General features: G+C 42.5%; 1 protein-coding gene across 8 annotated transcripts in view; it reads right to left on the bottom strand.

Annotated features, from left to right (window-relative positions):
- Positions 1-559: 559 nt before the first annotated feature.
- Positions 560-23,428, bottom strand: part of Rbms1 (RNA binding motif single stranded interacting protein 1) — a 205,827-nt gene continuing 182,958 nt past the window's right edge. For 6 of the 8 annotated variants that reach the window (XM_028769202.1, XM_028769203.1, XM_028769207.1 and 3 more), the window contains 9 exons: positions 11,684-11,790; positions 10,734-10,783; positions 10,517-10,610; positions 8,251-8,298; positions 7,314-7,364; positions 4,843-4,953; positions 3,720-3,800; positions 2,067-2,151; positions 560-1,328 (listed from right to left, as the gene is read on the bottom strand). In XM_028769202.1, the coding sequence (XP_028625035.1) occupies positions 2,074-2,151; positions 3,720-3,800; positions 4,843-4,953; positions 7,314-7,364; positions 8,251-8,298; positions 10,517-10,610; positions 10,734-10,783; positions 11,684-11,790 (620 nt within the window). In that variant the 3' untranslated portion in view covers positions 560-1,328; positions 2,067-2,073. The remainder of the gene's footprint in view (positions 1,329-2,066; positions 2,152-3,719; positions 3,801-4,842; positions 4,954-7,313; positions 7,365-8,250; positions 8,299-10,516; positions 10,611-10,733; positions 10,784-11,683; positions 11,791-23,428) is intronic. The other 2 variants (XM_028769206.1, XM_028769208.1) reach the window with 1 other exon arrangement.

Raw genomic sequence — 23,428 nt, 5'->3', positions numbered from 1 at the left:
GAGAGAGAGAGAGAGAGAGAGAGAGAGAGAGAGAGAGAGAGAGAGAGAGAGAGAGAGAGAGAGAGAGAGACAGTAGCCAATCGGTTTGCTTCTGTTCATATCTCAGCTTAAGTTTGAAGAGAAATCCTTACTGTGAGCTCTCACTAACTATATAGTTAACAGCAACAACACCATTTTTTTTTCCCATCGGTTTCTTAGATCGCAAGTGTGTGATTCTCATTCTAAAGCACTATCATTAGTATAAAGGACAAAACATTCGGTGACTCCCCGCCCCCGCCCGCGGGCCCCCGCCCCAAAGCTACCTACACTAAATCTAGAACATCGTTAAGTTTTTTTTTTTCTTCCTGAAAAAAGGCAAAAAAGACTTTACATTGCATCATACAGCAGATATCCTAAATCAGTCACACTATCAGGGGAAACTGTCAGTGTACAGTCTTACAAACAATTTACCCTATTAAAAGTCCCCCAGTCAGAAAACGTGTTTCACACAAAAGTTTTCCCTCCTTGCACTTCACTACCTTACACGTTATGTGAAAAATCATTAAAAACACCTACTACATATTTAAAAAAGCCAAAATTTCAGCAACTTTTATTGACTACCTTTTAAAAGCCCTATGCTGCTGTTTTACAAGGCGTAATAGACCAGCCCATTTGGTCAAAGCATTCTACATCATTAGGTTGAACTAACTTTACTGAAACAGCTACAGCATCAAAAGAGTTAAGGCAAATTGGAATTCATAGAAAAGGATAAGACACTTCACACTACGTCGAAAGCAAAATGGAAAGCTAAGTAAAGACAGTGAGGCCAACACTGAGTTACAGCGACACTTGCAAGCACGGAACACCATGGGTGAAGTCAGACAACTGAAACTTCAGAAAGCCCATTTCATACAGCTGAAAAAAAAAGACAAATTAAACACAAAATGAACAAAACCACAAAAATCCGGTCATGCACTTGGATAAGTCTTCGTGGTCTTTGTGCATACCCAGAAAATTGAAGTTTTCTTTTTCTGTTTTTTTTTCTTTTTTTTTTTTGCATCATTATATTTGATAAAAATCTTTGATTTTTTTTCCTTTTTTTTTTCATTTTGTTTTTGTTTTTTACTAAAATAAACCTGTTCAGGGGAACAGCTACTAGATGAATTTAGGGGTTTTATGCACCTTATAGAACTTATAGCAAAAATAGTTTTAGTTGATTTCATTATAAATAACGTTTTCAAGAACCTGTGCAAAACTGTCAATAATTTCCTAAAGCACAATTGATCAGAAAAATCCATGATTGTTCAGCCTTCACACCCTTCTTCATGTAAGAACTCCCTTCGGTACATCTGGAAGAGAAAGATAAAAGACCAATGTCTTTGCTGATTTAATGAACAGGTGGCAGTGCTTCGTCATCTTTTGTCTTAAAGAGATGAAGGCCGTGCTCATCCATGGTGACAGACGGAGCGACATAAATTGGGGACCTGGGGATCGCTTTCAATTTCTTGAGTCTACCTTTCAAATTTGGGACTTGCAAGATATTTTCTTCCTCAAGGGAGCCACAGCCAACTCCACACATGGGTCTCAAAGGGTGACTTGGTGAGACCAACAAACAACACATACTGTTACCAGACAGTCCAGAAACTGGATTCCATATAGTTATTTGACTAAGATACGCATGGTAGAGTGAAGTTTGAAGTTTGTGACTCCAGTGAGAGCTACTAATGTAATCTTTTGCTCCAAGGATGCTAATAATCTGAATTCATAGCTGAGATGTTGCTGATCACGTGAGACTTAAGTAGGCAACATCTTACGCTTTATCTTCCTTAGTATTTAAGCAATATCACAGAAGATGCTTCTCTGATAGGACAATTTTGGGACCCAGTATGTTCTATGATGCCTTAGATTTTATGAATTTTGAGGTAGAGAAAAACATATTTTATTTCAATATAAAGCATCGTTTGTTATCTAGACAGAATCTAGAAATTCATCAACACATTAGATCTGAGTTATTCTAAGCATCGTTTGATAACAGTACCCCAGACTGCTTCATTTGAGCCCTGCAGTTACAGACTTTTCCCTCATACCTCACAGTTACTTATTGGGTGGAAAGGTATATGGAGAATGGTCATTAGACGTCTCCACAGCCACCTGCTGCTGGCCACTTGCTTCCTACAACAGAGCAGAATGCATGAGACATGTTAGCAATGAAATTTTAACTCTGCTGCTAAGGCCCGAGTCCAAGGACATACACCTTAGTACAAACACTCTTCAAAGTGAATTTCTTAAAAGTCAAATAGAGCTTTTAAAGGCCTTAATGCAGATGAAATACGACAGACCCCACGAACCTCCCATCCAAATGTTTAACTTAAATATTGATCAAAGAAATCTCTTGGCTTTGTCTCCTTGGAGCCACATAAAGTTTATATTTCAGTTATTTTCAGATTTGGAGTCTGAGACACAGGGTGTATATGTTGTGTGTCGTAGGCCCACCCCTTGGAAGGCATCAGATATACCTTACAATCTCAATACTTATACGCTGAAAATGTCCATCAACTCAGTAAATGGTGCAGGGCATGAAACCTCAGTGACTAGAGATGGAAGGCGGAAGGGTTACAAGTTTACAGCCTGCTTGGCTTACAGAGTGAGGTCATGACTTTAAAAGGGTTATGGACATAGCTCAGTGGCAGAACAGTTGCCTGGCATGTGAGAGGCTTTGACTGTACCTCTAATAAAATAAGAATAAAACAGTAAAAAAAACAAAACAAAAAAAAAACCAAAGCCCTTTGGACATTTTGCTTTGTCTCAGTTCAAATTGTGTTTGAAAAGTCACAGGTCAGGCTTTGCTGAAGTAGTTTCAGAGAAAATTTTTGTTTTCCACTGTTATGGAGGCCTCATGTTGTGAAGAACTGCACATAAAAAGCTGTGGGTTCAGGTAGTTGTTGTTCAAAGTTGTATGATCATGTAAAGAATACAACCCCAATTCTCAGAAACCTCTGGGATCTGCCTCCCAGGTCAGATAACTAGACCCGTAACTTCCCTGGACTCTTGAGAATACTTTGCAGGTAAATGCTATGCTTCCTGTCTAACCATCATTCAGGCAGGCATCAGACTTCTTCAAATACAATATATTCCAAAATAATAACGAGGAGCAGTTAGCCATAGAAACAGGTATGGTTTTACATACTTGTTACAATTTAGAAATACAAGGTTTCTTTTTTTTCCATTATCTGAATTATGACTGGTTTCTTTCTGTAATTATTATCACTGATTCAATCTTTAGGACTAGAATTGCAAACTCCAATTTTACTTTAATATGCCTGTAAGTATCATTTTGGGATAAGTCAGTCCTTCAAGTGGCACAGAATGTGCTACAAGACTGGAAAGGTACGTGGTCTGGATGTTGTAATACTGATTTGCATAGGGAGAATATGCTACAGTTCAAAAATAGTACCAAGGGCATACTCTTTCTACATCCATTTCTTTATGTAAATGTTTGTTTGTTTGTTTGTTTGTTTGTTTTTCCTTTTCTGAAGGATGGTCTAGCTATGTAGGCTAAGCTGGCCTGAACTTGTCGATCCTCTTGCTTTGGCCTCTCTGGTGCTGGGATAACAGGCATGTGTCACTGTGTCTTGATAAACTATTTGACTCTTGATAACCTGTTTCTGTTGTCCTATTTAGATGACTCAGATGTAAAAGTACCCACTGCCACAGGGGCCACTTGGATGTTCTATACCAACCTCAACGGGAACCGCCGCAGTCTGCATGTGTGTATACTGTGGCAAGTAGGCTCCTTGCATGGCTGATGTTGCAGGCATGTACTGAAAAGGAGAAGGTGTAGGTAGTCAGGGTATGCAGAGGCAGGTCATGCAAAGGTCAGATTACTGGGGTGTGGGTGGTGGTACAGGGACGGATATAAAGTACTTAGAAGGTTCAAAGAATGCATCTACTGGGCAGCCCTTAAAGCTGAAAGGCAAAGGAAAATGTTTTCAACCCATTACACTGAAAACTCGGTGTTTCTTTGAATTTATCAACAACAAAACAATGTGCCCATGTGAAAGTCACTAATGTTTCTCATCTGCAGTAATTTAGTTATCATCAGTGTATCGGAAACATCTCTCCTCAAGGGGCCATGCTATTTTCTGGTCACTCCCTAAGTTGATACCTCATACTGTCTGTGCAGGGAGAGACCTGAAGGAACTACAGATAAGGCCAGGCAGCCATACTTAGTTGATTCCAGCAGTCTCATTTCCCAAAGACAGGTGGGGTCTGGGGCCTCCTTCTGGGCTGTGTGTTGTTCTGCATTCACTTTCATGAGAAGCTGTGGCTGGTTTTCAGAGTAAGCGGGGAAAACACAGTACCCTTTGCCTTTCACAGACCCAGGCTGCACTGAATGCCTTTGTCCACCTTTTACATTCTACACTACAATTACCAAGCTGCCAGCCGGCCTCGTATTAACTCAGCCTTATATCCCAACCCAATCCCTCGGAGTGCAGGAGAACAAGTCCCTATGGGAACTGCATTCAGGGCTGCAACACTGCACAAAAGAATAAGCAGACACCACCTGCCTGCCCACCATGCACGCCTGCATCTTTCCCCTTGGTGACCTCTACCCTGTAACATGGGTTACAAAATCTAGACATGGGCATGTATGGGTGCTGTGTGACTGAGCAAGAAGGACCCAGAGATAGACTTACAAGTTATCAAGTTTTCTGAGTACCATCTTACTTTTTAGAAATCAGTGCCAGATGGGGGTCAGATACAATCACTGTTATCCCCAAACCTGGACTTTCACTGGGGATGACACATGCTTTAACTCACTTTCCTATTTGCAGAAACACAGGATATTAATTTGCCACCTACTGTTCCAGTGCTGCCTAGCGACAGATGACTCATCTGCTGGGCCAGAGGGCTGATCATAGAAGCAGGTTGTAGTGACATGGTGTGTTCCATTGAGGGAGTTAACACGGCACCCTGGGAAGGGAAGGGAAGAGGAACAGAAGACAAATGGGGGAGAATTGAGATTCTGCAGCTATAATCTAAAAAGGAGAATCCTTTGTAAAGGCAAACACAACCTCCCTCAGCTTGCAAGAGGTATCCCAAGCAACTATCCTAAATCTTCCAGACTGATTTCCTGAAACTTTCATAAAAGGGTTAAGAGGGAATAACACTGTTATTTCATCCCACAGAAATCTGTGTGCTCAACTTGACCTAACTGTAAAGCCAGAAAGCCCAGCAGGAAGGGTTGTAACATGAAACAAACTGAGGACCATGGACTACAAGGGCTGCCAAATGTTAAAAGAAAGAAAAAAAAAAAGGAAAGAAAAAGAAGAAAAAAGGCTAGCTTTTGTTTTCTACAGCCACAAAATAACATGATCAAGAGAGCAGCTTGTTTATAGTCATCTGGTTCAAGACTAAGTAGTCAGGACCAAGAATGGGTTCTTCATTTACTGGTATTTCTCAGAACTCCCTGTTCCAGGTCTGGAAAGCCAATTCAGTTAGCAGGAGTAATTCCACTCCAGTACCCTGTTCACTTATTTTGCTTGGAACTTTTTTTGCCATTAAAATTCAAATTAAACGTGTGTAAGAAAACAGAGGGCAAGAAAAGAAGAAACCACTCATAATGTGGTTTTTCTAACAGAACCACTGTAAGCAGCTTCTACCTGGAAGCTGGACTCTACATCAGAGAACACGAACAATTTCATACTTTGGGTTCTTGTTTTTAACTTAGCTTTCTACTAGAAATGGTAACTGCCTTGCTGTCTTCAATTTTAATGGCTCTATCGTGCTATACAGACTATACAGCAACTAAAACTGAACGGTCTGGACATTCGTCTAAATTTCTCTAAACAATCAATGGGTTTTACATTTCCTCTCATTTCTGCAATCACCCAATTGCTATAGCAAGCAACTCCATGAATATGAAAACGTGGTTTGGGAATCACTGTAGCTGGTATTTGCTGATAATCAGATTCCAGTTCAGGGCACTGACAAGGTGTTTCATATGGCTTATATCTAGGTGGAGGAGAATAACACAGGTATCCCCAAACAGTTAAAATATATGTAGTGTTTGCCTCTAAAAGTCACACACACACACACACACACACACACACACACACACACACACACAAAAACAGTATACATTTCATTTTTAGAGTGTATCCTCAAAAGGCACAGAGTAATAAGACTGATTAGAAATCTAAATTATTAGAATCTAGATCATCCTTCATCTCCTTCATACTAAGGAGGCTCCAAATTAAGAGTGGGGTAACTTCTAGCTTTCCAAATTAACCATGACGTTTCAGGACACAGACTACCATGGGACACAGTCTACCATGGGACACAGACTACCATGGGAATGTGGGATGTGTCATGGACATCCACATGTAGGACGTGTGGATTTATGAACGTGTGTGTGTGTGTGTGTGTGTGTACAAGAGAAAGCACATGACACATTTTACTTGTGTCTGGAAGGCTCCCTCAACACTTCCTGTCCAGCACTTGTTAGTTCTCGATTGCTCTTTTTCCTACACTTCAGTGTCCATGTAGAAGAATCATGAGAGAAATCCCCATTTCATTTTAAGGCCAAGACCAAGTTCTTTTCCTAAACAAATGGTCTGGGTTTTGTATTATAAACGTTGTGATGTGTCCTGCATAGGAGAATGCCTATTTTGCACTGGTAACTAGAAACCAACGGGGCAAATCTGTGGCCTTTTTTGTAGCATTCTTAGACTGATCTGTGAGTTTCTTCTACACACTTGTTTTGAACTTTTGACTGTATGTTTAAAATTCAATGAACTGAGTTTTGTATATGTCTCAAAGACACATACTTTATAAAAATGTCTAGTATAATGCTAGAAATGCTGTTATACACCTTAGGATAATAAATGTTGAAAGCAATGAAGAAGTCATGTTTGTAATTTACAGAATGCACTGCTGTCTTGGCGCTTACCCACTCCACAGACAGGCCAAGCGACACTGATGAAAAGCTCTGCCTGGATCTGAACTTTATGTCTGAATTACCAAGAACATAAAGGGGAAGAGCTATTTCTTTCCATGCAATGCAAAACATCTGGTTACTCTGTTAATGGTATCCTACTGACCTGGCATGAGCACAGAATAGGATGTGTTTTAAGCTCTTATATAAAAATTAATGTCTATAAATAATTAATTTTAAGAGGAAGGTGAGTTACATTTCATAATAAACTGGCGTGTTTTCATACTCTATGCTTGAGTTTTCCCAGCTACCCTGCCATCTTTGGTACAGAGTTTTAATTCAACAAGCTACAGGCATAGCTTACTTGGGGGACAAGCCATTGACGTAAGAAACTTACAGGATGCTGCAGAATGTATGGTTGAGGTTGCATCCAAGAAGGACTCTGCACCTAGAAAAGGGAGGATTTCAAAAGAAACATTGATTTCTACTGCCAAAAGAATCTTTACTCTCTAGAATTCTTTTTAATTGTGTTAAAAAAAATCTACAGAAGAAAGATAAGGAGACAATACTATCAATTACAAAGGTTAAGGCAGTTAGAACTCTTGACAAACTGGTCACTCTAAATGAGATGAAGCAATCGTTTGGAACCAATGTCAGTTTGCCCACTCGGTGCATATTTAAGGAACATTAGGCACCAGGGAGCAATAATGGTAAGGCACAGAGGGGCTTCACCCTTGAGAAAGAGACTGTCTAAGCAAAGGAAATAAACATAGAAACAACCCAAATTAGTGAAAAGTGTTATAATCAAGGTATGAACTATGGTTTAGGAATACTGACAGATGATCATAGAACATTTAGTTAGACACTAACCCTCACAGTGCACACAGACTATTCTACTATTTATTAAGCATAAACCAAACACAATCTCTGATCATCAGGAAAGTTAAGATTAGCAATTTTGTGTAGTCCTCAACAATTTCTAGTTATCGAGAAGAGTGTCTGAAATGCAGACCTAGGATATCAAATGGGAGGTAGAGGATTGCAAGGTCAACAGTTAAGTTAAAAGGGCATCCACACGGTAACCCTCTGAACTGAGAAATACAATGTGAGGGTCAGGCTGGGTGGCGGGAAGGAAATGTCCATCCTGCCACGGGGAACTTGAGTCTGTATCTTGATGCCCACGGCTTTTCAAGGTCTATGGGATTTTTAAGGTACATTTCGATTTCCAGTTCTTATCAGCACCCTCCTGTGTTCTGTCCCTGAGTGTTAACTTCAGAGATTCTACAGAGAGAATACGGGGAAGAGTCATGGGGAAAGAATGTAGTGCGATTTACCTTGATAGCAGAGCCCCGATACTTGTTCTCTCTGGTTTCCTTTGCCACCTAAGGCAGACCAAAGTTAAGTGCTTCTGCCTTGTTAACATTTCAGTTATCTGGACTGCATCCTTTCCCCACTGGGGTACTGGTGGGTTCTTGCAGATGCCACTTTCTCAATCCAACTGCATAAGCATATGGTGGTTTAGTGGAGAAGGCCAACTCCAGCGAGTGTGGGCCCTTACGGACATACCATGAGAGGCACGCAGCTCCCTGAAAACCCCGATTTGGGCCAGATGCCCCCACTTCTGTATGCTTCTGTGGCCATGACTGCCTACGCACTTATAGTATGATAAGGTTAGGGAGCTATGACATCTAATCCCACGTTTGTACTTCAGCAGCAAAGTAGCCACTGTCAGTTTCTGTTCCTCAATGTTCCCTAGTTATAAAATGGGAATAATAATCTACTAACTTCTTACCATTGCTTCTTTGAAAACCTGAGGAAACAGAACCCCCATCCCAAACTAAGCATACATAGATAACATTTTTTTGCACACAACTTAAAGAGACCTCAGACTACTTGAGTCTCCTGCCCCGACCCCTGCTCAGCACTGACTGAGAGGTTATGCCTCTGACTGTCAGGCACGTGGAGTGAATTTCACATGGGTCTTACAAAACCACAGAATTCCCCCAGGAGGAAATGAACCCTTGAAATGACAGGCTGTCTGCAATTAGCCGTGTCCAGCTGGTTGCCAACACTGGCCTCCTGACTTTTTACTCATAAAATGGTTGATGGGCAAATGGCTTAAAAGAGGAAAAGTAAGTGGTAGACAGATGGATTAAGAGCTGGTGTACCTATAGCAACATGGTAACACAGTCTTCATTTGCTTAAGAGTGAGCTTATACTTGCCCTTATTTTTAATGACACAGAAATGACAGACGGTCATTTTCAGGTCATCAAAGACTACATTTTAGTATCAGCTATAGATGCTGGTTATGAGGAGAAATGTACTGTATCCACTTGTTCTCACAAAGAAACAAAGACAAGACAAAAATCTCAACTCCTAAACAGCTGAAGAGACATAAATAAATGAAAAGTGTGCCCAGAAGACTGACACTTCAGAGTCAGGTAACAACTCAGGGAGAAGAAAGGAAAGGAAAGGCGTGGAGGGTGGGAGAGAGGAAGGAACTAAAGTCTGAAGGTGGAGGCCATGCTGTGAGACTTTGCCTTCAGTATACAATCCCTTTTCGTTTTCAATGTTATTTTTCTAACTTTGACCCAGAGCCAACTTTGACACTGTCTTACATTGGCCATTACTGAAAAAGTGTAATTAACATGTAATGCTGCTGCTGCCAGTGCATGTTTAATATTAGTGACACGTCAGTACTAGGTGGAGCTCTTTTTATTTTCTTTAGGTGCTCGGAACTCTCTCTAGTTTATAAAAGCAGAAGCCATTATTATCCCCATTTTAAAGAAGAGGAAACTGAGGCTTGTTGTTATCAAACAACATAGCTGTTAGATCAGATGCTGTAGTCCCCTAACCCCTGACACCAGGACTACAACATCTAATTCAGTTTTCAAAACAAGAATACCCCAGAGTTTAGTCACACAAGACCCCAGCAGTCAACAGAAGAGAACTCTCTTGTAGGTCAGTAACTAACTCAGTGACAATGCTCTCGTCTGGGCCCAGGCCATACATCATGTGGGGAAGACTCTGTTACAGGAAGAGAAAGGCGCACCAGCCTTACTAGCCCTGCAATACTAACTGATCAGTGTTGGACAAGGTGCTTAACAAGGGTTCATGCCTGGTTGAAGGTAAAGCCTCCTCACAAAGTAACAGAAGAAGAGTCAACGACCTCTTGCTTCTTGGTCAGGGAAGGACCTGAAATCTCAATTGTATCAGTTCATGTCACCTAATAGAGACAATCTCTGTGTTCCTTTTATCTATTCTAGCTAGTGAAGAAACGAAAACAGGAGCCCACTTTCACTCTCCATTTTGTGACTCTCATAAAGATTCAATTTCTGGGATATGTGACGGAGAAAGTACAAGGGTTTATCCCAATCCTAGAACCATGTGATGATTCTAACCACTTCCCTGGCTTTACATTTTCCTACAAGGAAAAGCAAATCGCTATGCCAAATGAAAGGCAGCTTATTCCAAACTAGGTATCCAAGCTGCATCCAATTTGACTTAGATTTCATTTAAAAAACTGTTCAGAATTTGAAGACATATAAAAATGCCGCAGAGATGCATGGTGCACTGCTGACAAGTCCTGGGGTACAAACCTGGTAGGCAGATACAGGAGATGCAATATAGGGTGTAAGAGAAGTTTGAGTGATCATTCGGTTTGTGGCAATACTGTATGGTGAAGGATAAAATCTAGAACAAACACAAAAGCCTTTATTAAGTAATCCTTTCAATGGAATCATTCATGGAACAAAGTCTGACACCTTCCACCTTCACTGTCCCTCAAGCCATGATGTATTTATCCTAAAGACATACCCATTGTGTAGAGCAGCTGTAGTCGGGTCATAAGTGAGTGTCATTCCAGCCTTATGGAAGGAAGCAGAAGGAACCATGAGAACCCATCTGGGAAGGAGATGTCTAAAGCTGCATTTTGTAGACTCCCCAGAGCATACGATGGTAAAAGTCACATGTGTTAAAAGTGGGAGTTGTACTGTGCTGCCCTACACGGCAGCCATTACTGCAGAGAGCTACCGAAAATTAAACAGAAACCAATCTCTCCAGTGAAACAGCCAGACACCACTCAGAGGGCCCCATGTGGCTGACACTGGACAGCACACGTTCAAGATATTTCTCCACACATTCCAGGCTCCTTATGAAATCTTTAAACATAAAACTGTATTGAAATAAATACAAGGAAGAGGAAGCCCAATGTTGCATTAAAAAACTGAAGTTGTTTTCTTTTTGTTTGTTTAAAGAAAGCTTCAAAAGATTGTCTGTTTGCTTAAAAAGCAGTGTGTGGAGGTGAGGAGGGAAAATCATGATCAGAATATATCAGTATGGCACGACATTTTTTCAGTAACAAAAAAAAACCCCAAAATATAAAACTAAATTCTCAGTGACAAATATACTATTTACTGCAATGTTAAGGACAGATTCCTGAATTCTATTAATGAAAACCTACTGAAAAAGCTGTATATAAACCTGAAACCCTCCATGCTCACAATACATGCACATTCATCCTTTACTAACACAGTGTAGCTGGTTCCTTTCATCTACCTGCCCTCCTGGGGAATGGGCACCCAGTAACTCCAGCACCAGAGACAGCTGCTGTCAGCCCTTGAGGGTATGGCACCAGCAGGAAGGTTTAGTCTGCGCTGTTTCAGAAGCATGGCAGCCCAGTCATGGCGCCCTTGCAGGGCTTTCCATGAGAGTGCTCACGATCACACACTCACACTCAAGTTTCAAGGAAGGCCTTAGAGTCTCACCTCTCCATCTCTGGGCCATGGCCGTCCATTAGGGATGTACTTGTTTGGGTTCTGTCTCTTCTTCTGTCCTCCATCTGCAAACTTGCACAGTAAAGGTTCTGTAGGAGCTGTGAAGACAGGGTCGGATAATGTAAGCCCACAATTGTAGGAGCATCTGACAATATGTAAGGGGGTTTCTTTCAATAGAAGCACTGTTAGCACTATGAAGGAACACTTTAAGGCATGATCTCCTGCCTTATGAATCTAAGGATAAAGAGCAGTACCAGTTATTGTCTCAAACTGGAGAGTCAAAGAGAAGTCATCTCTAATCCCTCAGCACTCTCTGGACCCTACAGTTCCACCACTGGACAGTCAGCAAACAATCTCCAAAAGGAAGCTGGAACACTCCTCTGGCTTCCCAGACGGTGGTGCTCTGCCCCTGGCAGAGAGCAAGCCTGTGCCATGCCAATCACACCATGCTTCTATTTACAGCATGTTTAGCTGTTTGTGAGTGTAGTGACTACCTGTCTTTCCTCCCTGTCAGTTTTGTTATCACCATGTCCACAGTGTCTACAGTATGGTCACTTTGTAGATATTTATTATTGCTGGTTATGTCAATGGACAAATATGGAGGGGTGGGTCTCATTAGTACTTAAGAAAGCTGAAAGGGCTGGAGAGACAGATTAGTAGTTAAGGATGCCTGCTGCTCTTGCAGAGAACCTGAGTTTGTTTTCAGCAGCATCTATCCTTAAAACCACATGTATGTAACCCCAGCCACAGGGGAACCAATGCCCCTTTCTAGCCTGTTAGGGCACATACATGCATGTGAGCACAAGTATATGCAATACACTTATGCATGAATGAAAAATTTAAAGTTACAAACACCTGCTCTGCTTACTTAAAGGTACTTCAATGTCCCAGGTCCTCTCATTTAGCTGTTTTACCATCCGTTCAACCACAATCCAAAGAGACACCCAAGAAAGGAACATACACAAAAATTATGGATGCTCACTGAAAAGATATGTTCATGAGAGCCAAGGGAGAAGTGAGATGCAGGTGGAACAACAGGCCACCCCCGGCTTCTCCTTCACTTTGGCACGTTCCTAGAAGTTGTGTGTTTCACTATATGTTTCTAGTTAATGTAATAAAGGTTCTCACACCCTCCTGTCTGGCTCCTGCACTCACTCCTTTGTCTCCTGAAGAACCATGATTATTCCTTTCAAGTTCTCTTTCAAAGTTAAATAACCATGAAGAGAAAAACATTACTTGTGGAAAATCTACTCCTTTCTCCTTTGCCTCTTATTATCCTAATTCATCTCTTATTTGATATCACTATGATCCACCCACTAATGACAGGGTGCAAACCATCGTGTCTCTTACCACTTCTCTGCCAAAAAACACAGCACAACAGGAGCTGCTATCCCTCCCCAGGGTCTAGAACTCTGCATCTGTCCCTGGGATGCTCCAGACGTAAAGCACTTCTAAGTGGATGTGCTATGGTGTAGATAGAGTTCATCTTCCTCTGGTTCGAATTTAGTCCCCAGTGTGGCAATATTACAGGACATGGCTTGGCAGGAGGGCCTTAGGCCACTGGGGCTACGCCCCCAGAAGCATCGAGGGTGGTTCTCATGAGATCTCAAGTTTTCCCCAAAGTGAGCAAAGCCACTAAAGAGCTTTTTGTCTTGTAAGTACCTTTTCCTGACTGCCACATAGTCCTCACTAGAGTTAAGTTGATGCTGACACGAGACTCTTCAACCTCCTGAACTATGACCTAAATAAACTTCTTGTTTATAATGGCACTTCACTTCAGGAATTTTGCTATAGTAATAAAAAATGGACTGATAATAGTATAGGAGGAGTTAATAAAAACCTGCTAAGTGTTTGATAAAAATACCCTCTTGTTTACCTTCTGATTCTAACTCTTCTATTCCAGGCTTTCATGAGTAAGGAATTCTGTTTAATGCAAACTGAGCATTGTGGAGATGAATGGGCTGAGGCCAACATTCTCCTATGTAACTGAACTATACCACTTGTCCAATCAAAACAAGGTGATCCCTTTTGGGACATTCTACCTTTCCAATAACTGCCAGAGGTAAACGTACTGACGTGGTAGAGCAACAGAGCAAGACAACTCTGTAATAGCTACTTACAGTCCTATTAACTCTATAACTGGACCATCGTGCGACAGAAGGGAACCAGGGCTGAGAATGCGGTATCCAACCAAAAGATGCAGATAAGAGACTCACCCTTCTGAGAGGACAGACCGATCACATCTGATGTGTCCCTTAAGTTCCAGGCAATAAAAATGAGTACTTAAGCCCCACTACTAAAACCACCTCTCCCAGGAACCTATGTGAGCAAGCTTGTGGCCATGAATAGAAAGGGCCATGGTGGTAGAAAATACCCCAGTTGATGACAAAGGACAAATCAACAGGTCATCTGGGACAGGCAAGGTCCACTGTTCTCAGCCAAGTGCTGTGCCAGGTTGTATGATTTAGTTTTATATGATCTCTCAGGGTGAGAAGCTGGAACTGTGTCCATGTTCACAGCGAGGAGAAGATGCTGTCATTAAGATTTTTCCCCCCTCTCTAAAAGCCAACAGTAAGTAGCTAAAGCAGTGTGCATACTGGCAGTGCTCACTTCAGGCAGACCCCTAAAGAACTGCAAGCCGTTAGACACGGTATGTCTTGCAGACATGCAAGCTTCCTGTTTCACCAAAATCAGAGTGCTGTGTATTCCACGGGACACAGTAAAAATCCTAGCAGATTTCTTCTTTCAGAATTCTCTTTGATCTACTTAACTCAGTGTCTACTATGTGCTAGGTCCACAGGAGCAGGCTGTGCAGTAGTCTATAAATCAGATTTTCCTCAGGGCTTGTGTGTTATGTAGATGAGGGTGTGCCCACTCTTGTGAAAGCCTGCTTACTCGTCAATAGGATAGAAGACAGTGGAGACAAGTGTGCTTTAATAAAAATGCTCCACCGAAACAAGTACAGATGCAAGAACAGCTGACATTCTTTCCTGACACTACTGCACTGACTTGGGGGGCACTGGTAAGAAAGAGCTCATGCTTACAAACTCTTCATGCCTTGTTTACTACCAAGACCACCCACTTGTCTTAGGAGAATCAAGTCACACAAAGTTAGGGAATTTCGTGGTGTTCCTGATGACAAAAGGTTTAATTCACTGTAACTAACACTTCTCTTGGCACTGTGAAACTCTTGAATGAGTTTGCTTAGAGTTTTTTGGGCAGGAGAAGAAGATGTGGATCAGATTTTTCTATTTTGTTTACGTGTGTGCAAACCTGTTACAGAATGGGCGGCCTTGCTTCATTGGCCTTTCTGGTGTTTCCATACCAGATCACAGTCAGGTCTTTTGCTTGCCTCTGGAAGCCTAAAGCACAGGTTCCAGGCCAGGCTAAAGAGTCAGGAGTTCCTGTGTGATGTCAGCTTATTCTATGGCACAGACCCTTCAGACAGCCTACTGTCTTTCAGTAAGGAGAAAATGAGGCACCAATGTCATGCAGAAGTATCAGAAATAGTGAGCAATAGCTAAGTTTGGCTGGATGAACTTTACAGGATTAGTATGTAACAATCTTTAACATGATCATTTTTCTAGAATTATCATTCTTTTTTACTTTATTTTCAATTATATGCATGTATATGTTCATATGAGTGCATGTGCCCATGGAGGGTAGAGACCAGAGGTGTTGGATGCCCTGGAGCTTGAGTTACAAGCAGTTCTGAGCTAGTCAACATGCATTCTGGGAACTAAGAAAGAGTTCTGAGTGCTCTACACTGCTAAGCCATCTCTATAGCTCCTTGAATAGTAAGTAATCTTCACTTCGCTGTGCCAAAGGGTAATGGCAGATGGTTTCTGTGCATGTGTTGTATGTATATATGTATGTGTATATGTATATGTATATGTATATGTATATATATATATGCAAGCCTACATGGTGATGCTTGGTATCTTCTTCCTCTATCAGTCTCCACCTTTTTCTTTTAACCCCAGCGATCCTCATGTCTCTACCACTTTGGTGCTAGGACTATAGGCGCATGCTTGCCCATGGCCTATTTCTTATGTGGGTGCTAAGAATAAAAACTCAGGTCCTTAGGCTTATGGGTCAAAAAGTGTATTGACAGAGCCATCAACCTAGCCCTTGATACGTTGTTTTTTATACATTCCACATTAGCAAAACATATAAACATATAAATAACTACCCTGAACCAACTGGCTTTCCCAAGGGTAAGCTCTGCCATCTTGTGTGATTTCTCAGGCCACAATCTCTCATCACTCAACTCAGGAAAGTTATTTTCTTATGCATCAGACCAACAGGAACATGCACCTTCCAAATTCTGATGACTACAGTGTTACCTTGAGGACTGCTAAGGGCCCCAGGCAGAACCCCAGATAGACACTGATCTCATATTTCCTGGCATCACTTGAGAGCCATCTAAGGTAATGGGACTATTAGTTTTTCCAGTCTCTGAACAGAGCTGGAGCAAGAGGCTCTTTATACACGCCTGCCTGTGTGATGCTGGCACTCTCTACTAAGAGAGCAGGAGTGGCTATACCCATAATGCCTTGCTGCACTCTCCATCTTGTATATTATCAGCTTCCAAAGCCCAGGCTGTGAAGGCCTGTGTTATTCATACTAAACAGCACTCCTCAGTGCCTGCTGTGAGTGCTGTGGTACAGAATGGAATCTTTGCAAGCCACTGTGTGTACCTAGCTATCTTCCCTCATGGGGTCAGCTCTGCCGTTCACAAGAGAGTAGACCATTTCCCCAGTGCATGTTAAATGAGGTTTTCTCCATGCTTTAATGCTCAGATGTTGACAGCTGGAGATGGGAACAGCTGGAGAGCCCACTCCTTCTAAATTCCCCACTTTGCTAGTTGTTCAGTATTTGACCTTAGCCATCCCAATGCAAAATGTAAACTGCCCTTGGCAAGTCTCTTCACCTAGTCTGGAAAACCAGCATACTCAGCCACCATAGTCAGCTTTTCTGATAATGGCTACTTTAAAAAAATGCCCTAACACAGTGAGGTGACCATAGTGGAGAGAGAAATGGAAGTTCCCAGCAGCCGCAGGAACCATTTTTACTGTAGAGCTTTCCCCATCTACTTCAGCTGCATTTAATTTAACTGCCTTTAATATTTTTAATTTTTTTAAACCTATACATCGTGAAGAAAGTGGGGTGGGGAGACTGGAGTTTTTCTAGAAAATCTGACCCCTGGTTTTAGAAAAGACCACCAACATTCTACTGCTCTGCTTTACAGCAGCTGTATATGTCTCCCGTGTGCTCTCAGAACTCAGAGAGTAGCTGACTCCAGACAGCTGCTACCACTGAGATGCCGCGTAACCCATCATCTGTATTGAGAGGAAGTTCCTAGATCATCTCCACTCTGTTGTGAGAACACGGCTGGGAACAGAGCAGGTTCTAAAAGTATTTGTCTTGACCTAAAGGTGTAACCATGGTGTTCGTTGGATGGAAGTTATTGGCTATGCTGTTCAAGTATTGCTGAATGCAGTGAGGTATGAGGAAATGACCTGAGCAGTTTATGATGTGGAAAACTGTGTAGATGCGCTGTTGGAGCTTTTACAGATAACAAGGAGAAAAGTCTAGTGTTCACAATTAGGTTTTTGTCAACTTGACAAGCTGGCGTCACTTAAGAGGGGATATAATTGAGAAAACTCTTCCATCAGATTGACCTGACGGCAAGCCAATGGGTATTTTCTTGTCTAATGACTGGTAGGGGAGGGGCCAGCTCATGGGAGAAGAGGGACAGTGCCACCCCTGAGCCTGAGGTCCTGGATGGTGTAGGAAAGCAGGCTGAGCAAGAATTCGGTATATATGTTATAGCTGTGTAGCTTAGTGTTTTTGTAGAGCCCCTAACAGAGGAAATTGGGGCAGTTTCTGAAGCTCTTGCCTGCTTTTGAGACCCTTGTCCTTGGACTGGTTTGCCTTGTCCAGCCTTAATAGGAGGAGAGGTACCTAGCCTTACTGAAAGCATACCAGGTAAGCAGCACCCTTCTGGGACCTCTGCTGCAGTTCCTGCCTTGACTTCCCTCAGTGATACAGAGAGTTGTAAGAAGAAATCAAGCCTGTCTTCCCCGAGCTGCTTTTGGTCATGGTGTCACATCACAATAGAAACCCTAAGCAGAACATCTGGTGAGAAATGCAGGGAAGAGGAGAAGCAATTTCACAAAGAACTTCTTTACCATGCTGCTGAAGACAACATACTACAACATCTGTGTTGCAGACATGTGATATCCACATGCCCAAACAGACCTAAAGTTGTTGACTGTATTTCTAGCCTCTATGTGCTTACAGTTCCAAGACATAAAATGGATACAGGAAAAAAAATGCTCCATATGCAAAGGCAGAACTCCTGTGTAGGCTTTCCTTACTTCCTACAACAACCTGTAAAGTTCAGAATGATTTTGTGACCTTAGCCACACTGGCTTGTGAAATGAGGCAATATAGATCAACCACAAACCCGGATGGGCACTCTTGGCATTCCTTATGAATGTGGGACCACACAAAACGTGTTACAGCAAGCCAGGCGTACATACAATGTGTTTTTAAAAAAATGATCAGTGTAGTGAATATGACTTCCTATTAAAAACAAAAGAGTGTAATTATTACAAGTTAAAAATATACCTCAGCTAAGAATTCACCAGGATCTGCCTGGGCTATGCTTCTAAGACGTTCATCCTGAGCATCCACTCATGACTGCCCACTACTCCCGTGCACACTGCTTCCTGCCGTGCCCTACTTCTAGCCCACTAAGGGGCACAGCTTTGGGACCTCCCTCCGGATGCTCTTCCCAGGGATGGTGTCATGGGATCTGATGGTCCCACCGGCTTTTGTCTCTTACACAGTGTAAGGAAAGTGATACTGGCAGCTTACTTGCCAGTATGTTAAATTACTTAGCCTCATTCCTATTGGGCTTTCGAATCTTAACTGGAATGCTTTCTCCCCTCATTTCTCAGCTCACCACAGGCTCTAGATCCCTAAGACAGAGCAGGAGCCCCACACAGCAGAAACACTTTACTCTTCTGTGTCTGCGGGTTTTTTTTTCCCCTCAGTCTATGCAGATACACTCATTTTTACTACTTGCAATGGTAAGTCTGTCTCCTTCTACCCTTCATATTGTGGGCCTTCCCTACCTTACCATAGATCTATCTGTTTAGTGGCTACACAGTGTTTATTTGAAAATGGGTCACCAGCTGGAGAGATGGCTCAGAGGTTAAGAGCACAGGCTGCTCTTCCAAAGGTCCTGAGTTGAATTCTCAGCAACCACGTGGTGGCTCACAAACATCTGTAATGGGATCCGATGCCCTCTTCTGGTGTGTCTGAAAACAGCTACAGTGTACTTCACATAAAATAAATAAATAAATCTTTAAAAGAAAAGAAAAGAAGAGGAAAGGAAAGAAAAGAAGAGTCACACATAGTTTCTGCAGTGTAATCAACAGTGCTACACTGGTAGTTGTACTGTACAGTGTTTTGGACACTAGGACCAGGTTAGTCCTCTAAGGTTTGAAATGTACTAGCTAAGGCCTGCAAAGCCATCTGATGTCTCTGTTTTCATAATCTGTGGAATGGAGGCGACAGTGTTTTCTTTCAGGGGTGATTCTAATTGACACAGTGCTTACAACAGTTTGGTGAGTGTCATCTACTGCTACTAGGACTGTGACAATGGGGGTTACAAAGCTGTAAGTTTGTAAGTTACAGCTTTTCTCACTTTTGATTAAGGTAGTTTCTCAGGAGACTGGTAGCTCAGCAGTTTGTGTGGACTGCTTGCTGTCACAGAATTTGATTATGAGAGATTTAATGAGCTTCTGGAATAAAGACCTGTTCAAGCTGGTGTCGGAGTAAATTCACTGGCAAATGTCTTTTAGAAGGCTGCGGTAACGCCCACACATTCTACCTGAGATACCTGGGCTTTAACGTAATCTCTCCATGTATTGTTCTTTAGAGGCAGAACTTGGTAAAGCTTTGCTTTGCAGAGATGATGTGGGCTGTGCTCAATCTAGGACAGCATACCTGCAAACTAGCTGATCCCAAGTGGGGTTTGGCACCGAGCACATGTGAAAGAAAACGTAGCCATGTGGGTAGTTGTAGCACTGATCTGTGTGTGAATGTGTATGTGGGACGGTGGGCAGTGTGGAGTTGGTGCTCTCCTTATACCAGGTGGGTTCCAGCTCAGATCATTAGCATCGGTGGCAGGTACCTTTACCTGCTAAGCCATCTCACTAGCACCTTTGTTAAATTAAAAAACTGATTCCCTCTTATTGTAAGGAGTATTTTTGCCCTTGGGTCTGAGGGCAGCTGTGTCTCATGAGTGTCCCACTGATGCCTGTGTGTCGAAGGCTGAGTTCTCACTGTGGCCATGTTCTCAATGGACTTTTCGGGAAATGACTGGATAATGAGGGTGCTGACTATCAATGGATTGATCTGATGGTGTCATTGGGACTTGGTAAAGAGGAGGTGGGATTAGCTGGAGAACAGCCAATGGAAGTGTGTCCTGCAAAGGTACTCCTTGTCCCTAACCTATTCCTGCCTTTCCTCCCTGGTTCCTGGCCAGCATGAGGTGAACAGCTTCCTTCACCATGCCTCAGCACCAAGATGAGTCTAGCCTCTCACAAGTTAAACGCAGTGGATCGAAACCTCTCCGAATGAGTCAACATAAGACCTCCCTCCTCTACAGTGTCTCTCACAGGTATGTGTCACAGTGAATCAAGGTCTCACAGGGAAGCCCTTGTTCTGGGGGTCATCCACAATCATCCCAGCATGACAGCAATGCCTCATAAGGGCAACTCCAAGGTGAGCACTTGAACTCATGCTCCTGAGCAGTGGGAGAAGGAGCACTTCCACAGATTGTGCCATTCTAATGCTGCTGTGATCTTGTAGCAGTGGGAGGGAGGAAGCACCTCCTTAGGAATGGTAATGGCATTCTAATGCTACCAGAGCATCCCACACATCGTTTGGCATGCTTACTCTGGGATACCCACTGGGGCTGGTTCCAGGACACACTGCAGTTACACAAGGCACACCGCTCAAGTCCTTTATATGAAACTAGGTCTGCAGAGAGGCTTTACATGCCCTCCTGTATACAGCTCTAGATTCATTAACTCCTATGATGATATAAATGCAATAGTAACACTCTACTGTTTAGGGATTAATGACAATGTTCAGCACATGTGAAGAATTTTCTTGATTATTTTCCATCTGGGGTTGGTGTATGTAGTCTATAGATATGGGAGGACTTAGTGTATTTTGTCCCAGAGGTGTCAAAATGCTCTGTTTACACAAAGTACATCTAAGAAAAATACATGTTTAAATAGGCAATAAAATTCTTTGAAAAAGTTCCTTCATATTTAGTCCTTCTGTATTCTGGTATTGGACAATGCCCTAGTGCTATCTCTATCTGCAGAGCTATGAAGTGTGAGTAAAGACGGGCTTTAAGTCTCGCTGGATGCAGATTCAAGCTGATCAGTCAGAGGACACAGCAGCGGATGGAGAGCAGACTGGCCACTGGGTGCATCCAGTGTAGTCAACCCACAGTTCCCTCCAACCTGACGTGAACCTCATGTGTAAGGCACACCCGAGTGATGCCAACCAGCACAATGTAAACAATGGTGGGTGTATATGCATGTGCAACTCCCACCCTGGTCACATAAAATGCACCACCAGCAAAGCCACTCTTCCTTTGTACACACGGACTTAGTCAAAGTACTGCAGAGGTCCAGAGCGATGGGTGGACATGTGTCTTGTAGTACCAGATACATTGCTGTCCTTGAGGAGGAGTATAAGGTGACAGGAAGGTGGCAGGGGTATTCACAGTTCCAGCTTTCCAGCAAATGTCATTAAGAATATTCTTCCCGGACAACATGCCTACTCTTAGGAAGATAGTACAAGAACATTTTGAGACAATTTCCAAAATTCTGATCATGACCATTGTTTGTGCCTGGAGCAGAGTTCCTGTTTGGTCATCAGCTCTACACAAGTGAAGTTTCCCAGCCTGTTTCCAACGCTCCCTCATGTAGAAAACCACTCCCACAGTCTTTCTCCATAATAGGATTTTTATCAATCAGTATTAAACAGCTGAAAAAACTCTATGGAATTCTCCAAGGTTCTTTTACCCCCAGACTTCCCAGGCAATCCGACCTAGTTTAAACCTTCAAGCACTCAAAACCAAGGTAAATCCAAAGACAATACCCCAGTATTTTCAAGGGATAATGGAAGAAAAGGACTTATAAGCAATTTAAAGATGCTGTAAAGAGAAAACATGGTGCCTCCTTAAAATATGGTAACAGTAGACAGAAAATGGTGTGTTAAAATGCATTTAGAAAACAGAAGACAGCATTTAATAACACTGTTCCTATATATAACTTATAATGTGATGCCTCAGATTTTTTACAGAGCTATCAACATATTCTGTTCTATGTCACAGCCCCAGCTAGGGTGGGCACAGCTGGTATGGGGAATCTTGATGTCACTTTAATATAAAAACACAGGCTGGCAGGATGATAGGTAACACATATTCAATCATGACTTTTTCTTTTCTTTTTTCTTTTTTTTTTTGGAGCCAGGGCCTGAAACTTACTATATGGGCTTGAGTGATCTTGAACTCAGAGATCCACCTGCCTCTGCCTCAAAGGCACGCACCACCACGCCCATTTTGACCTCCTTCATTTAGCCTTCTAGAAGCTGGTGGACATGAGTTACAGCTAGGATGACTACACTGTTCCGTGTGTTTCTAAAATTTATCTTTGGGGGCTTTACTACGTTTGTTTTAGTTCTCCTTTCTCCTGGGGAGAATGTTTGTGACTTGGATACTAACTGGTTCTGTCAATGACTGAGGACCAGCAGCAGATCCTTTGAGGACTCTAGCATGCCAGGACAAAAGCTGTATCAGGATGCAATTCTAGCTTAAGTGCCTTTCTTTTCTGAACTTGGCTCCGGTGTCATAGGCAAACTGCCAACTGTGCAAGAATCCAAGTACTCTGACAGGAACCACACTGGGTAATTCTGCTTATGCTACCTAAACAATGCATGGTCAAATAAGCCATCCTCTGGCTGTGTTTATGAGATGTTATGTCTATCTAGGAAGGAGCCTGCAGGATCTAACCATTCAGGAAGGCACACTCAACGTAACCTGCTTACCCCTATCATCTTATTTTCTACCCAATCTGATTGATAATCTCTAACTTTCCCCAGATGAAGAGAGAGCTATCTCTGAGACACCACTAGCTAGGATTCCAAAGCTCCTCTTAGTATGTGCATGAAAGTAGCAAGTCTAGAGAAGCAGAAAACTTCAGATTCCTCATGGGTTCCAACGTGTGCTAGGGACTTGTTTGGCAAAAGGTTGAGTTTACTGGAAGAGTGTTTCCAAATCCCACACTAAGCCTAGAGGCAGTTCAACTTCATTTATATGTCAGAGGCCTCCAAGAAGCTCTGACTATTAGGATGAGCACGACATGACAAAAGCTCAGAGAAAGCACTCAATGAGCCCCGCAGGTATAGGGTGGTGTGAAAAACAAAACAAAAAAACAAAACAAAACCCAAATGCTCCTGCCCAAACAACTTGCAACCTAGTCCTGAACCCGGATTATTACACAGGGAAATCATCAAGGGTTCAGAAAGGAAGTAGCATGAAGCACTGGATGGGAACACAGCCTCAGCTGCAGAGCTAGCTAGGCCTCTGCAGCCAGGCCTGCAACGCAGATGAGACTCATGTCTCTCGTACTCATTTGC

The sequence above is a fragment of the Grammomys surdaster genome, unplaced genomic scaffold, assembly GCF_004785775.1.
Source record: "Grammomys surdaster isolate TR1022 unplaced genomic scaffold, NIH_TR_1.0 191, whole genome shotgun sequence".
Lineage (NCBI taxonomy): Eukaryota > Metazoa > Chordata > Mammalia > Rodentia > Muridae > Grammomys > Grammomys surdaster.
The sequence above is the reverse complement of the archived record's forward strand: the minus strand, read 5'-3'. Positions and strand labels throughout refer to the sequence as shown.